General features: G+C 59.9%; 1 protein-coding gene across 1 annotated transcript in view; it reads left to right on the top strand.

Annotated features, from left to right (window-relative positions):
- MYO18B (myosin XVIIIB) overlaps positions 1–12708 on the top strand; it is a 78192-nt gene that overhangs the window by 37807 nt on the left and 27677 nt on the right. The window contains exons 22-32 of the mRNA XM_064522433.1: positions 815–943; positions 1324–1467; positions 2659–2748; positions 5551–5670; positions 5772–5880; positions 6120–6244; positions 7140–7294; positions 8520–8643; positions 9379–9579; positions 9677–9787; positions 12049–12153. Of these exons, the coding sequence (XP_064378503.1) occupies positions 815–943; positions 1324–1467; positions 2659–2748; positions 5551–5670; positions 5772–5880; positions 6120–6244; positions 7140–7294; positions 8520–8643; positions 9379–9579; positions 9677–9787; positions 12049–12153 (1413 nt within the window). The remainder of the gene's footprint in view (positions 1–814; positions 944–1323; positions 1468–2658; positions 2749–5550; positions 5671–5771; positions 5881–6119; positions 6245–7139; positions 7295–8519; positions 8644–9378; positions 9580–9676; positions 9788–12048; positions 12154–12708) is intronic.

Here is a 12708-nt window from a genome sequence, read left to right as displayed (position 1 = left end):
AAACTCCCTTACTTAATCAATAGCGTGATAGCAGCACCAGTCACATCTTGTTATATAGGAGTTAGTTTTGCCATCACTTTGAGCATTGATTTTTGTACTAGCTTCTAAAACTCACTGGCTTGTGAAGTTAATACAGACATTAATGAGACAATCAAATAGGTGGTGAAGCAATCATAGCATTATCTCAAGAAAGTGAGTTTCCTTGGAATTGTGCTTTGATTCAATTTGCTGTCTTTAAAATGCAGCTCTTTAAGTATGCCACGGGGTTCCCAAATGTAATTTATTTTTTATTAAAATCGAATCATGCAAATGGTGCACAATATTTGGAAGCGATTGGTCCACATCCCAAGAGCTTCAGCAGGCAGCGGCTGAGAGACATCTTACATTCTGAAAGATCGATAGTGGGCTAGATTCAACGGCATTAGCAAATCTGTGTTGTTTATGACATCTCTGTGGCAAGTTCAGATGAAGAAAATGATGTGGTTAATTTTGTTTTTCCCGTTGTAAATTAGCATCTATTTTCTGCTGCTATTATCTGCTGTGTGTGCGTGCGTGTATGCTGTTGGAAATGCCTTTTCCAGCAGAGGTACCAACATTGTCTTTGCAGAGGGTAGGAAAGGTGCAGTGCATGTGCAGTCCGTGGAAAAAGTTCCAAGGACTCACAGCTTCTTGTAAATGGTTGATGTTTATGTCAAAAAGGAAGGGGAGAGAGGAGGCAGGGCCATTGGCGGTGGGCAAGTTCATTTCTTGGCTGGACGGATGCTGGTGACAGACCCCGTTCTAGGGGTGAGTAACTGCCTCTGCTTGCTGCTAGGTTTTCCTGAAGCCGGGGGTCATCTCCAGGCTGGAGAAGCAGCGCAACAAGCTGATATCCCAGAAAATGATCCTCCTGCAGGCAGCTTGCAAGGGCTTCCTCAGCCGGCAGAAATTCAAGAGGTTGAAGGTATCCGTCCCTCGGGTCCCGAATGCCCCGTGCCCACCACAGCACAGGGTTGGGCCGCTGCAGGAGGGTCAGTGCTGCTGTGATGTGGCCAAATGCATCTCATGGGACAGCGTACAGCTCCTCTGGGCTGAGCACGCTGCTCCTTTGCAGAGCCCTGCGCGCCGCGGGGAGCAGGCAACCCTCTCCCGTGGCCTGCCGGTGGCTGCGGCGTGTCATGCTGCGTGTCCCCTCCGATGCCGAGCTGCTCCATCTGCTCGCTGCTGGCTCCAGCATGTCCCTTCCCCACCTGGTGCCGGCTGAACGCTCCAGCCTGGCCCTTCCCTGCAGCGGGCCCAGGTCGTGGCTGGACGGGTGCCACTGCCGGCCGTGTCTCCTTGCAGATTCAGCGCCTTGCCATCCGGTGCATCCAGAAGAACCTGGTGGTCTTCCAGGCTGTGAGGCATTGGTCCTGGTGGCAGCTGATGAGCCGCGTGCGGCCCTTGCTCAGCATCAGTGTTGCAGAAGATCAGCTCCGTGCCAAAGAAGTATGCACCAAACGAAGGGACGGGACAGGACGGGGTGGGGTGGGATGGGATGCTTTAGGGGCGCTGCTTAGTGGACTAGTCACATTGGAGGTACCTTTTGCCAAGGGAGACAGGTTATGCTGGCTATCCAGAAGTCTTTATGTTCTCAGCACTGCCTTTTTTGCCCTGAGTAATGTGTCACGTCGAGCTGTGGAGGAAGAAATAACCTTTCTTCCTTGGAGGGATGATTGCAAGTGTGCAAATGTCCTGCAGTCCAGACCCCATTCCAGGGATGTGGTTGTCCCGGTGCCGTCCCAACTCGCCAGGGCTGTGCTGGTCCCTTGGGCTCCGGACACCGAGCCCCTTGCCAGCTGGCCCCCCACCTCAGTCTTTGGGGTGATGAAGGAGATGAGCAAGCCAAATCCATCCTTGGCATAAGGCGCTCTGCTCTGTAATGTCACCAGAGTTGCGCTTGCTTCCACCAGAGCTGAAGTTGGTGATGGGAGACTATTTAATGGGTGTTTGCTGACCCAGGAAAGCCACCTTTCAGCCTTTCTCACAGTGTGTGACTTGTGCTAAATTCCTAGTCCGGCTTCCCCGGCTTTCCTGCTCCTCCTCTTGCCTTAGCAAAGTTTTAACAAGATGTTTTTAGGCTGGTTCAGACAAGATAAAAGCTGGCCAAGTGTTTGTTTCCCCCTTGAGATTTGCCTTGGCCCCACCACCTATTGACCTCTATTTTTATGACATTTCTGCACATTGTGCTTCTGCTGACCGTTGAGCATCAAAGCAGGACAACACTGCAGCGAGAAGCCCTTTCTGCAGTTGTAGTGAGGCTGCCTGAAAGAATCACACAAACCCGTGTGCCTTTGCAGCTGCTCTCTGATAGCCTGCCAGGTTTGCAAGGAACGCTTGATGAGCAAAAATCGGACATTTGGGTGCTCATCCTGGGATTTTGAGGTTTGCTTCCTTCTCATAAAATGTGCTCTGTACATTCACCAAAGCTGACATTCCCTCCAACGAAATTCATGTCAGGAGTTACAGTCCTAGCAATTTGCAGTGAGCGGCCTTCAAATTTGCCTGGTAAATTTTCTTAATAAGGCAGTTATGTCTCTCCCACTTACTTTTAACAGAAAATAATGTATTCATAAATAAACTGGGGATATTGGAGCTCTCAAAATCTTTTTTTTTTCTTTTTCTTGAAATTTTACCTAGGAGGAGCTGGCAGCGCTAAGAAGAAAGCTGGAAAAATCAGAGCAGTCATGCAGTGAGCTCAGGCAGAACACAGAAAAGCTGGAAAGCAAGGTAAAGCCGTAGAAATGCCTCCGTGCGCAGCCCAGGTTCCCCACTTGGGTCACGTTAGAAATTGAGCCACATCGCGATAATTATGGACAGGAACGCAAGGAGTCAAATGGGACCAACTCCCTGTCACGTGCTGGGCGCAAGAAGGGCTGTTTGCACCCGTGTTACTGCCCTGCTGCCTGTTTAGAGCAAACGCAGGTTGGGTTTTCCAACGCCAGGTTTCTACTGGTGCCTCCCAGCCGCGACGGGTGTCAGAGCAGCGAGGCTCGGGAGCCGTTGGCGTGTTAGCGTTTGGACGTGTGTCAGCACTCCTTGAAGAGCTGTTTTTTGTTTTTAATTACCCAAGAAGGTTACCCGGTGATTAATTTTTTCAGGTCGCAGGCACGAAATGTGCCGCTTTGTCTCTGTGTGGGAAGCCAGCAGCTCTTTGCCGCTCTCTGCCTGGAGATCAGAGCCGAGGCGGTTGTTTCTCGGGGCGCAATCATTGCTTGCTGCTGTTTAAGTTGCTCAGCAGTTGCTTCTTTTTAAGGCCTTTTATGTCGAGGTCCTGCAGCCGGTGCCAGCTGAGCGATCTCGCGCCTGCTGTAACGTGTGATTGTGCTCGGAGGAAGCAGTGATTAGCGAAGGGCTGGGGAGGAGGGAGCTGCTGGCAAAACTGGTGCAGCCAGAGGTCGGTTCTGCAGGACCCGGCTGGGCTGTGAGGCTCAACGCCCGCGTGCGGGGCCGACGTCCCTGTGGGGCACCCGGTAGGGTCCCGGCTTGCCAGAGGGTTGGCATCTCCAGGGATAACCTCCTCTCTCGTGCCCATGAATTCCCTATGGCTTTGATGCTCCATGTGTCTGCCCTTGTCCCCCAGCCACGTCCCCTTGGCCGTCCCCAGTCCCGGCTCCGTGCTCCCGGCTGCATCCCCTCGGCCGGCCGCAGTCCCAGCCCCACGCTCCCGGCTGCGTCCCACGTCCCGGGCAGGGCTATGGCCGCGTCCCGGCTCGTCCTCTCCCGGTGCAGCAAGGTGGTGTGGGGCGGGAGTGCTGTCGCCTCGCCTGCCGCGGACGCGGCGTATTAGAGGGCTGAAAAACGGCAGTGCAAATGTAATCCGTTCTCCTGACAAAGGCTCTAATGAGAATAGGAAATTATATACAAATGTATCATATTCTCATTACACTCTCCAGACTGCAATCTCGGCGACCTCTGTAGACACCAGAAGTGTCTTAGTTTAGTGGAACGAATGCTAATAATGAGGAGAGAGCGCACGGTGCAGATCTGCTGCCTCTCCCCGGCTCTGCGCGTGACCCCGCGTGAGCGGTGGCAGCCGCCTCGGGTTGCTGTCCGGGAGGCAGCCGGCTCCGCTGCCTAATTGCTCGTTGGAAAGGAGGGCTGGGCGGCTCGTGCACACTGCGGGGCCGCTGTGCCTGTGCTCGGGGCTCCTGCACGATCCCAGGGAAGGAAACCACGAGAGGGTTTCGTTTGGCACGGGAGGAGCCGCGAGGCTGCTCTCAGCCCCGGCAGCAGTACGGCTCTGGTTAGCGGTACCCGTCGTCCCCACCTTCCTCCGAGGTGAGATCGTAGCCCTGAGCCGGGGGCTGCGAAAGGCTGGCGCGGCCGTGCAGGGCCGGCTCTTTGCGGCGCACCTGGGGGTATACCTGCCCCGGGGCACAGAAAAGCCTGCTGAGTTCGCTTACCGAGTTACCCGTGTTGGACCTCCCGAAGAGCCTGCGTAGCCTTCCCACAAAGGGCGAAGTGCTTCAGAAAGCCACAATAATGCTGTCAGATGGGGGAGAAGGAGCGTTTGAGGTCTCCGTGCTTCCCTCTTCTGTGCAGATTCCCTGGGTGTTTTGTAGGTATAAAGGGCTGGTTTGGAGGCGCCGGCCCCATGGCTTCCACGGCCCCTCGCGGGGGTGGACCAGCTCAGCCGGATTAAAGGCATCCCGTCTGCTTTGCAAAAAGTGCAATTAATTCTCTGGATGAATAATTTACTACTTCATTCATGTGCTTTTTGTTTCAAATGAAGTTTAATGCTAATCAGCCAGAAGAGTGCAGAAATCTCATCAGCCCTGATTGCAGCGTGCTGCCGGTGCGCGTCGCGGGCGCGCGGTGCTGGCGGTGCACCGCAGCCGTGTGCGGGTGGCCGTGGTGGCCGTGCGGGTCCCCGTGGCCTGGCCCCAGCCGTGTTGCGCTCCGGGCAGCCGCGGTGCGTGGCTCCGGGAGGGAAGGCAGACCTGCGGGGCGATCCTGCCCTGTAAAGCCCGGGAGCTCTGTCCCAACTTGCCACTTCTCCCATCTCGAGGGCTGGAGCGCAGCCCCACATGAGCACCGTCACGCCTGTAGCAGAGGAGACTTGAGAGCCCTTACGTATTGCTGGGCTTAGTGAACTTTATCTTAGTTTTTAATTTAGCAGAGTAGCAGAGATGGGGATTGTCTGAGAGTCCAAGGGCAGGTGTGTGAGTGCAGTGGAGTGCGGTGCACCGCGCTGCACGTGCCGACTGGGCATCAGGAAGCAGGTCAGCTCTTGCAGGCTTTCAAAAACACTTGATCTTTAAATGCACATTGAGCAAAGCCTGTGCGTGCTGCAGCCCCTCGGGGGCACTGAGACGGCCCTGCTGCCTGCAGCACGGAGAGCCCTCCTCGCTTTGGTGAGGCTCCAGCTTTAGCAAAATACTTGAATCTGACAAGTTTCACCTCTTCCTTGTTTTGTTGAAAAGTGGGCAACGCTGAGCGCTGCTTTGGAGGCCGGTGGGCTTTGCCTTGGGGGGGGGGGGGGTCACTGCCGTGCACGGAGCCCGGCCTCACCCGTGCCGCCTCCCGCAGATCATCGACCTGACGACGGAGCTCGCGGACGAGCGCTACAAGGGCGATGCCGCCTGCCAGGCGCTGGACGGGGAGCGGGCCGAGAGGCTGCAGGCCGTGCGCCAGCTGCAGGAGCTGCAGGTAGGGGAGCCCGGGGGGGCGATGCCGTGTGCCCCCCCCGCCGGCCGCGGCGTCCCGAGAGCCGGGGCAGCTGCCCCCCTTCCTCCTTGGGTGTTTTCCAGAGCAAACACGACCAAGTGCAGAAGAAACTGGAGTTGGTGGAAAAGCAGCTGGAGGAGACCCAGCAGCTGGTTCAGTTGCGCGAGATGAAGCTCAGCGGCTCCGGAGGAGGTAGGGGCACACGCAGGGCGTTCAAAGCCCGTTTCGCGCTCTGACGTGGTGAGGAGGAGGCTGCTAAGGAGATGGGGGAGGAAGGTTTTGCTCCTCCAGCGCTGCAGATGCAGGAAGGGCTGCAATGGGACGGGATGGGGACAGTGCCAGCGGTAGCGGGGCTGCGAGGGCCGGTCCTGCCTCGGCGAGGCTGCATGGCCTGAGCCCGTGCCCGGGTCACCGGGCCCCTGCGTTCGCAGAGGACGAGTGGCAAGTGCGGTTCGAGTGCGCGCAGACGGAGATCGGGTTTCTGCGGAAGCGGCTGGCCCAGCTGGAGGAGCGGCTGGAGGCCGAGCGGGGCTCGAGGACGGAGCTGGAGCAGAAGGTGAGCGGGGCTGCGGCGTGCCGTGCTCGCCAAGCTGCCACCCAAGCAGCTGGTAGCAGGGAGACGCCGGTCCCGGAGCCGTGCGAGCAGGAGCGAGGAAGCTGGCGTGCTGCCCGGGGCAGGGCCTCCCTGTCCAGGCACTTCCCATAAGGATAAAATGAAGGAAGGAGCATTATTCGTGGTACATTAACAAGTGATAAAAAAGCAGCCTATTCTTAGGAGCCTGGGTAATGCGAAACAGCCCATTTGCCTTCAGGTAGTTAGTTTGGAATTACAGGCTTCATTAGTGATTTTGCTTATTTAAAGTCATTCCTTAGCGAGGCCGTTCCCTGGCTCGTGAGCGCTCTGCGCTTCCCCGTGCCTCCAGCTTGCTGCAGATCCTCGGTGGAAATGCTTTCCACCTCGTTCTGCCCTGGCACTCCTGTTTGCGGGGAGACAGGATTGGAGGCTCACACCTCTCGCAGCCGTGCCAGGCTGGGTGCGAGGGCACTGGGACACAGGGGACACAGGCGAGATATGTGGGGCTGCAGGGCTTTGTTCCTGTGCAATGGAAGATCCCAGGTCCCCTGGAGCTGGAGTGGGAGCAGGAGCAGGGCTTGGCAGCCCGGGCCCCGTGCGCGGCTGTGCAGCGTGCCCACGCCTCGGGAGCTGCGTTGCCCCCGCGCGCCCCGTGCCCTCTCCGCGGGGAGCGGTCAGCTTTGGAAAGGCCTGGCCAGAAGCGTTGCAAAGGCCTGGCCCCGTCCCCTGGGAGCCCGGCCGTGGTCCAGCCGCCGCCGCTCTCGGGAAGCCCCGAGGCTGAGCAGGGCTGAGCGTGCCGCGACCCTCGCCGGAGGTGCCGTACGGCGCGTGCCACAGCAGTGACCGCTCCGCCGCTCACGGCCGCCTCTCCCCGCAGCTCGGCGAGGTGCAGGCTGCTTACGACGCTGCCAAGAAGGCGGCCCAGCAGATGAGGAGGAAGTGCAAGCGGCTGGCCTGCGACCTGGAGGACGCGCGGGTGCTCACCGAGAGCCAGCAGAGCCGCAGCCACGAGCTGGAGAAGAAGCAGAAGAAGTAAGGCTGGCGCCCAGGTGGGAGGGGGCTGCGGCAAGGCCGGGCAGAGGGTCGGGCCGCTCGGCCCCGGTTGCCGTTCCTGCCCGCCTTTGCCATTTGCCGCTGCTGCGTCACCCCGGAGCGAGCAGCCCTGCTCTCCGCTGCTGGGTGCTCCTGGCCGCCCCGGGAAGGCAGGGCGGCTGCTCTGGACCCAGCCCGTGTGCACCTGCACACGCCTGCATGCGTCTGCACATGCCGGCACATGCATGCACACGTCTGCACATGCCAGCACGTGCACACATGCATCTGCACCTGGCTGTATACACCTGCATGTATCTGCACACACCTGCACATACCTGCATGCATTGGCACATGCATGCACCTGCATGCAGGCATTGCACATGGCTGCACACGCCTGCGTGCATTGGCACAGGCCTGCACATGCCCTGGTTCAGGGTGGGTGAGCGTGTGCCATTGGCAGCAGGAGGTCATCAAGCGAGGCACTGAGAGGTGGTGCTTGGTCGCGGGGAGCGAGCCCCCTCCCTCCCTCCCTCCCTCCTCGGGGTCCAGCTGGTGGTGCCGGGCTTGTGCCCGCCTGTCCTGCCGCGCCTCAGCCTGCGAGTGGCACGCGAGCTCGTTTGCAGCCGAAGGCTGCTGCTAACGCGAACCTGAGAACGGCTTCCCGTCCTGAAGGGCAGGCGGAGCTGCTGCGGTTCCTCTGCTGCCCGGCGTTCAAACGCGCTCGCGTGTGATGGGCACCAGCTCCAAGCCTGCAGCCAGCAAGCCCTGCTCCGGCAGCAGGCCCCGGCTTTGCTTCTGCTGCCTAATTCCTGGAGGGTCTTTTATGTTTATGTACTTGGCCTGCTGCGCCCCGGGCACGTTTAAAGGGGGTTCAGGCGAGTAACGGTCACTCACAGCAGTTCTTGCTCTTTGGACTTTGCCAAAAGACCAAGTAATTAGAGATTCCCCAAATGACTGCAGCACTTTGCAGGCAATAGGGGTTTTGTGTCACCTCAAAAGCCCCTGAAAAGCTCGGAGCCGGGAGGAGCTGGTTGTCCCTGTCCCCGGCCCCTCGCTCTGCTTGAGGGCTGGGCAGGGGGTGAGGTGTCCTTTCCCCGGAGCTCCAGGGCTGGGCAGGGGGTGAGGTGACCTTTCCCTGGAGCTCCAGGGCTGGGCAGGGGGTGAGGTGTCCTTTCCCTGGAGCTCCAGGGCTGGGCAGGGGGTGAGGTGTCCTTTCCCCCTGCAGGTTTGACCTGCAGTTGGCCCAGGCCCTGGGCGAGTCTGCTTTTGAGAAGAGCCTCCGTGAAAAAGTGACGCAGGAAAACACCAGCATCAGATGGGAGATGGCCAAACTTCAGCAGAGCCTAGAGGTGAGAGGAGACCGTCCCGTTTTGCTGCATGCTCTCCAGTTTCCAGAGCAGCTATCAGGACAAAGCCATTATCTTTGCAATTATATCAGGGGCAATCAGTTACAAACCAGGCTACTTGCTTCTAATTTCTTTTAGTGCAGTTCTGGGATGTGCCTGGTGTGTTTAAATAGCAGTATCCTCTGCTAGAAGACTATCGCACTTTACAAGTAGAGCCCCAGTCCCATGATTTAGCTCTTAGGCGCTCCCTGACTTTCCGTGAAGTCCCTTGTGCTCTTGTTGGTGCCCCCACCCATAGTCTCACCTGCAAGAAAGTGCAGAGCTGCAGCCTCAGCGCGTGTCCCAGGGGTCTGGGGCCAGCGTCTGTGCTGGCGAACGATGATGGAGCTCAGATTGGAAATCACAAGCGCGCTGCTCCGTGACTTGGCACCTCCGCTCCAGTGCTCGCTGCGGAGATGGGGACTGTGTTGCGGTGGTGTTTGCAGAGCAGGGGCAGGGGTGGGGGGCCAGGCGGGCTGGGGCTGGGGCTGGGAGGAGGACGGTGGCGGTAGGGTGATGCCGGGCTGCGGGAAGCAGCGAGGGGGCACGCCACGGGCTGCCAAAGGAGAGGTGGGGAGCAAGTGAGCCGCGCCCAGAGGGGAAGCGGGGGCGAGGGAGGCCCGGCGGGCGGGCGGGCAGCTTTCCCCCTCTGCGGGCCGCGGTGCCGACTCGCGCCCGTCCCGTCCCGTCCCCGAGCAGCAGAAGGAGGCGGAAGCCCGCGGGCTGGCGCAGCGGGCGGCCCAGCTGGCCGGGCGCGTGGAGGAGCTGAGCGCGCCCAGCGCCCGCGACGCCCGCGCCGTGCCGGCCCTGCGGAAGCAGCTCTGGGACCTGGAGGCCAGCGCCGCCGAGCAGCAGAAGGAGCTGGCGCGGCAGACAGCCGCTGTGGACCACCTGGAGCAGGTAGCGCGCCCCGAGCCCGCCCCGTCCGACCCGCCCCGTCCCTGGTGCCCCGGTGCCGCGCTCGCCCGGACGACGCGCTCCTCCTCGGCTCTTTCAGCTCCACCAGCGGCTCGAGCTGGAGGTTGAGCGGATGAAGCAGATTCACCAGAAGGAGCTGGAGGACAAGGACGAAGAGCTGGAGGATGTGCGGCAGTCCTGCCAGCGGCGGGTAGGGCAGCGCGTGGGGTGGCACCGCGGCTCCCCAGCTGCGTGGGAGGTGGGAACGGGAGCCCAGAGGGTGCGGGGGCCGTAGCAGCCAGCACGGAGACCCTGGGGACGGTGACCCTGGGGATGCTCCCCTGGGCTCGGTGGCATTGGCGTCCCCACCTCCCTCCTGGCCCCTCAGTTCTGCCGGTCGCCAAGGGGAAGCATCATGCTGGAAAAGCGCATGCCTGTTGGAAACATTTCGGTGTTTTGGGAGTATGGCACGGCTGTTGGAGACAGGGAGGAGGTGCTGGAGCTCCCCACACCCTGCCAGCGCTGGCCCCAGCGATCGGTGCGGGCAGCGTGGCTCCTGGCTGACACCGTGGTCCCGTTGAGCCCTGGGCTCGTTCCTCTGACAAATGGGCTAAACTGGGGATGGGTTTCCCTGGGCTCCCTCTGTCCGTGGTGGAGAAGAGAGAAGTAACTCCTGGGGGTGCTCGTTCCTCTCCCAAGCATGGAGGCGCTGGTGGCTGCTGCTCTCCTCGCTCCGGGCACTGCAAAATCCAAGGTCCCGGGCAGGCGTCGATCCCTGCTGCTCCAGGGAGGCTGTGGGGGAGGTCGTGCCTTGGAGCCATTTGCAGCCCAGTGCGCTGTGGGCACGACGTTCCCAAAGAGTAAAACCAGAGTCAGGCCAAGGGCACCAACTCCAGATGGCCAGGGCTCCATTTTCAGTGATAATGAACAGAAATTACCCTTTCAACAAGGTTTTGAGAAGGTTGTGAGGTTGGTGGCTTGCAAACATGAATTCCAATTTCCCCGAAATCCCTGGGGTGTTTGATTCAGGGCTGCAGCGCTGCTTTGTAGCAGCCAGTTTCTATTAGGCCTGAGGCATGCCTGGCTGTCGATAGTGAATTAGCATTGCTGAGGCTTAATGAATGCGTCCGTGGGGCTTTGCATGCGCTATTTTAGGAAGGCAGGACAAAAGGGAAGGCAGAGAGGCAATCTCTGTTCACCCTGCTCCTGTGAACACGCAGTCAGGTCCTGCGAGGCTGGGTTACTGGTTACCTGGGGCTGTGACCCGGTGCAAATGCCACCGCTTCCCACCCCGCTGCCTCCCCGCAGCACTGCCGTTGTCGCTGCGCCGGGGAGCAGCAGTTGCTTCAGTGCCTTTTCCTCCTTCCCCTTGCTTGCCCGTTCCTGCCGAAGCTGCAGGCTGGTCGCGAGCTGCGCCTCGCTCAGCGCTCCCCTCCCGGGTCCTCTCTGCCTTTCCCCGGCTGCTCCTCTCTGGCTTTTTCTGCCCTGCACAGAAGGGCACGGTATTGCCGGTGCCGTTAAAGGCCGTGCAGCGCCTTCGAGGCTGCTCTCAGCCGACGGGGGGTCGTTCATCCTTTCTCTCCCTTACCCTGCGTGGCCTCGGTGGTTTTTTCCAAATGAGTAAATGGCAGAGGCTCTCCGGAGAGCAATTGGTATTTACCAGCCTGCTCATGTTCCCCTTTTGAGCACGGTTTATGAGCAGCTTCGCAGAGGCGGAGGCGGCGGCTGGCTGGGGGCAGAGGCCTCCGGAGAGCTGTGCCGGCTGCCGGCGGGATCGCAGCCCCGCGTCCTCCTGGCCCGTCGGCTGCCGCCGGCAAGGCCTCGCCGCTGCTCGCGGGGAGGAGGAGCGGGCGGTGAATAAGCTGCTTTGGTTTGTCCACGCTTTTTCCTCCCCCCACGTTTCAGCTGGACTTGCAGGACCCTTTGCAGCCGCACGGCAGAGCTCTGCGGTGCCAGACCGGGTCCGGTTCTCTTCCGCAAAGCGCTTCATGTTGTCTCGGCCCCAAGGGATGAACGATGCTTGAACAGAGGCCAGATTAGAAGGGATGGGGCTTCCTGCGCTTGGGGCTAGCGCTGGGGCTCCCTTTGCTCCGAGGAGCAGTGCAAATCCTGCCTTTAGGGCACTTTGCCCCTGCGAGGCCGCTGCCGCCTTCTGCGTTTCCCTGGCGGGAGCCGGAGTGAGGATGCTCCACGCCTGGCCCGCGGTCGCGGGACGCTTTTACAAAACCTGGGACACGATGTTATACATGAGATGAGTTTCCCAGCTGAAGTGAGAAGCCAGGGCTGTGCCAGGCTGCACGTTTTAAAAGTGAAGCCAGTCACCTGCAAGCTGCTCCCCTTTTGGTGCTGGCTCCTGCAAGGAGAGCGCGAAGGGGGGTGAGGGGAGGGCGCGAGGCTGGGGTCGGCTCGCCGGGCTGGCGCGGAGCGGGCGGCTGTGCTCTGAGCATGGCTGTGCTTGTCTCCCGTGCGCAGCTCCGGCAGCTGGAGATGCAGTTGGAGCAGGAGTACGAGGAGAAGCAGATGGTGCTGCATGAGAAACGGGACCTGGAAGGGCTCATCGGCACCCTGTGTGAGCAGGTAAGAGGATGGAGCCGGCTCATCCCGCTTCCTTGCCACGGCCCGGGCCGGTCTAGCGAGCTGCTGGCCGGGGAAGCACTTGCTTTGCGCTCATCCTCGCTGTCTGCTCTCAGGAGCAGAGCAGACCTGCCTCCCCGGCTGCGCCCCGCTCCAAATGCCGACTGTGGAAAAGGGAGCGTGACCGTGTGTGCGTGTGGACAGCGTGGTAACCTGCTTGTTCAAACAAATGCAGCCGTCATGGAGCGAACGATGCCCTCTGTTATCTTGGCCCCTCGCAAACTGCCCTGTCGGTACCTGCCGTGCCCCAGCAATCGCTGCGGTGCCGGGGGAGCTTTGGCACTGCGGGCATCACGCTGGAGGTGGGAGTCAGTCCCGTGAGTGACTCTCGGAGGGGAGGCCCTTCGCTTTCCTGCAGGAAAGTTATCTGCATAGCCAAGGATCAGAGAGGCATCCCCTTTTTAATGCTATTTTCCTAAGAGAGTGATATTAAACAGAACTAACACTGGAGTGGCACCATCTGCCCAGAAAAGCAGTTTATCGGATTCTGCTATTTGC

This window comes from Dromaius novaehollandiae, chromosome 17 (assembly GCF_036370855.1).
Source record: "Dromaius novaehollandiae isolate bDroNov1 chromosome 17, bDroNov1.hap1, whole genome shotgun sequence".
Classification (NCBI taxonomy): Eukaryota; Metazoa; Chordata; class Aves; order Casuariiformes; family Dromaiidae; genus Dromaius; species Dromaius novaehollandiae.
The sequence above is the reverse complement of the archived record's forward strand: the minus strand, read 5'-3'. Positions and strand labels throughout refer to the sequence as shown.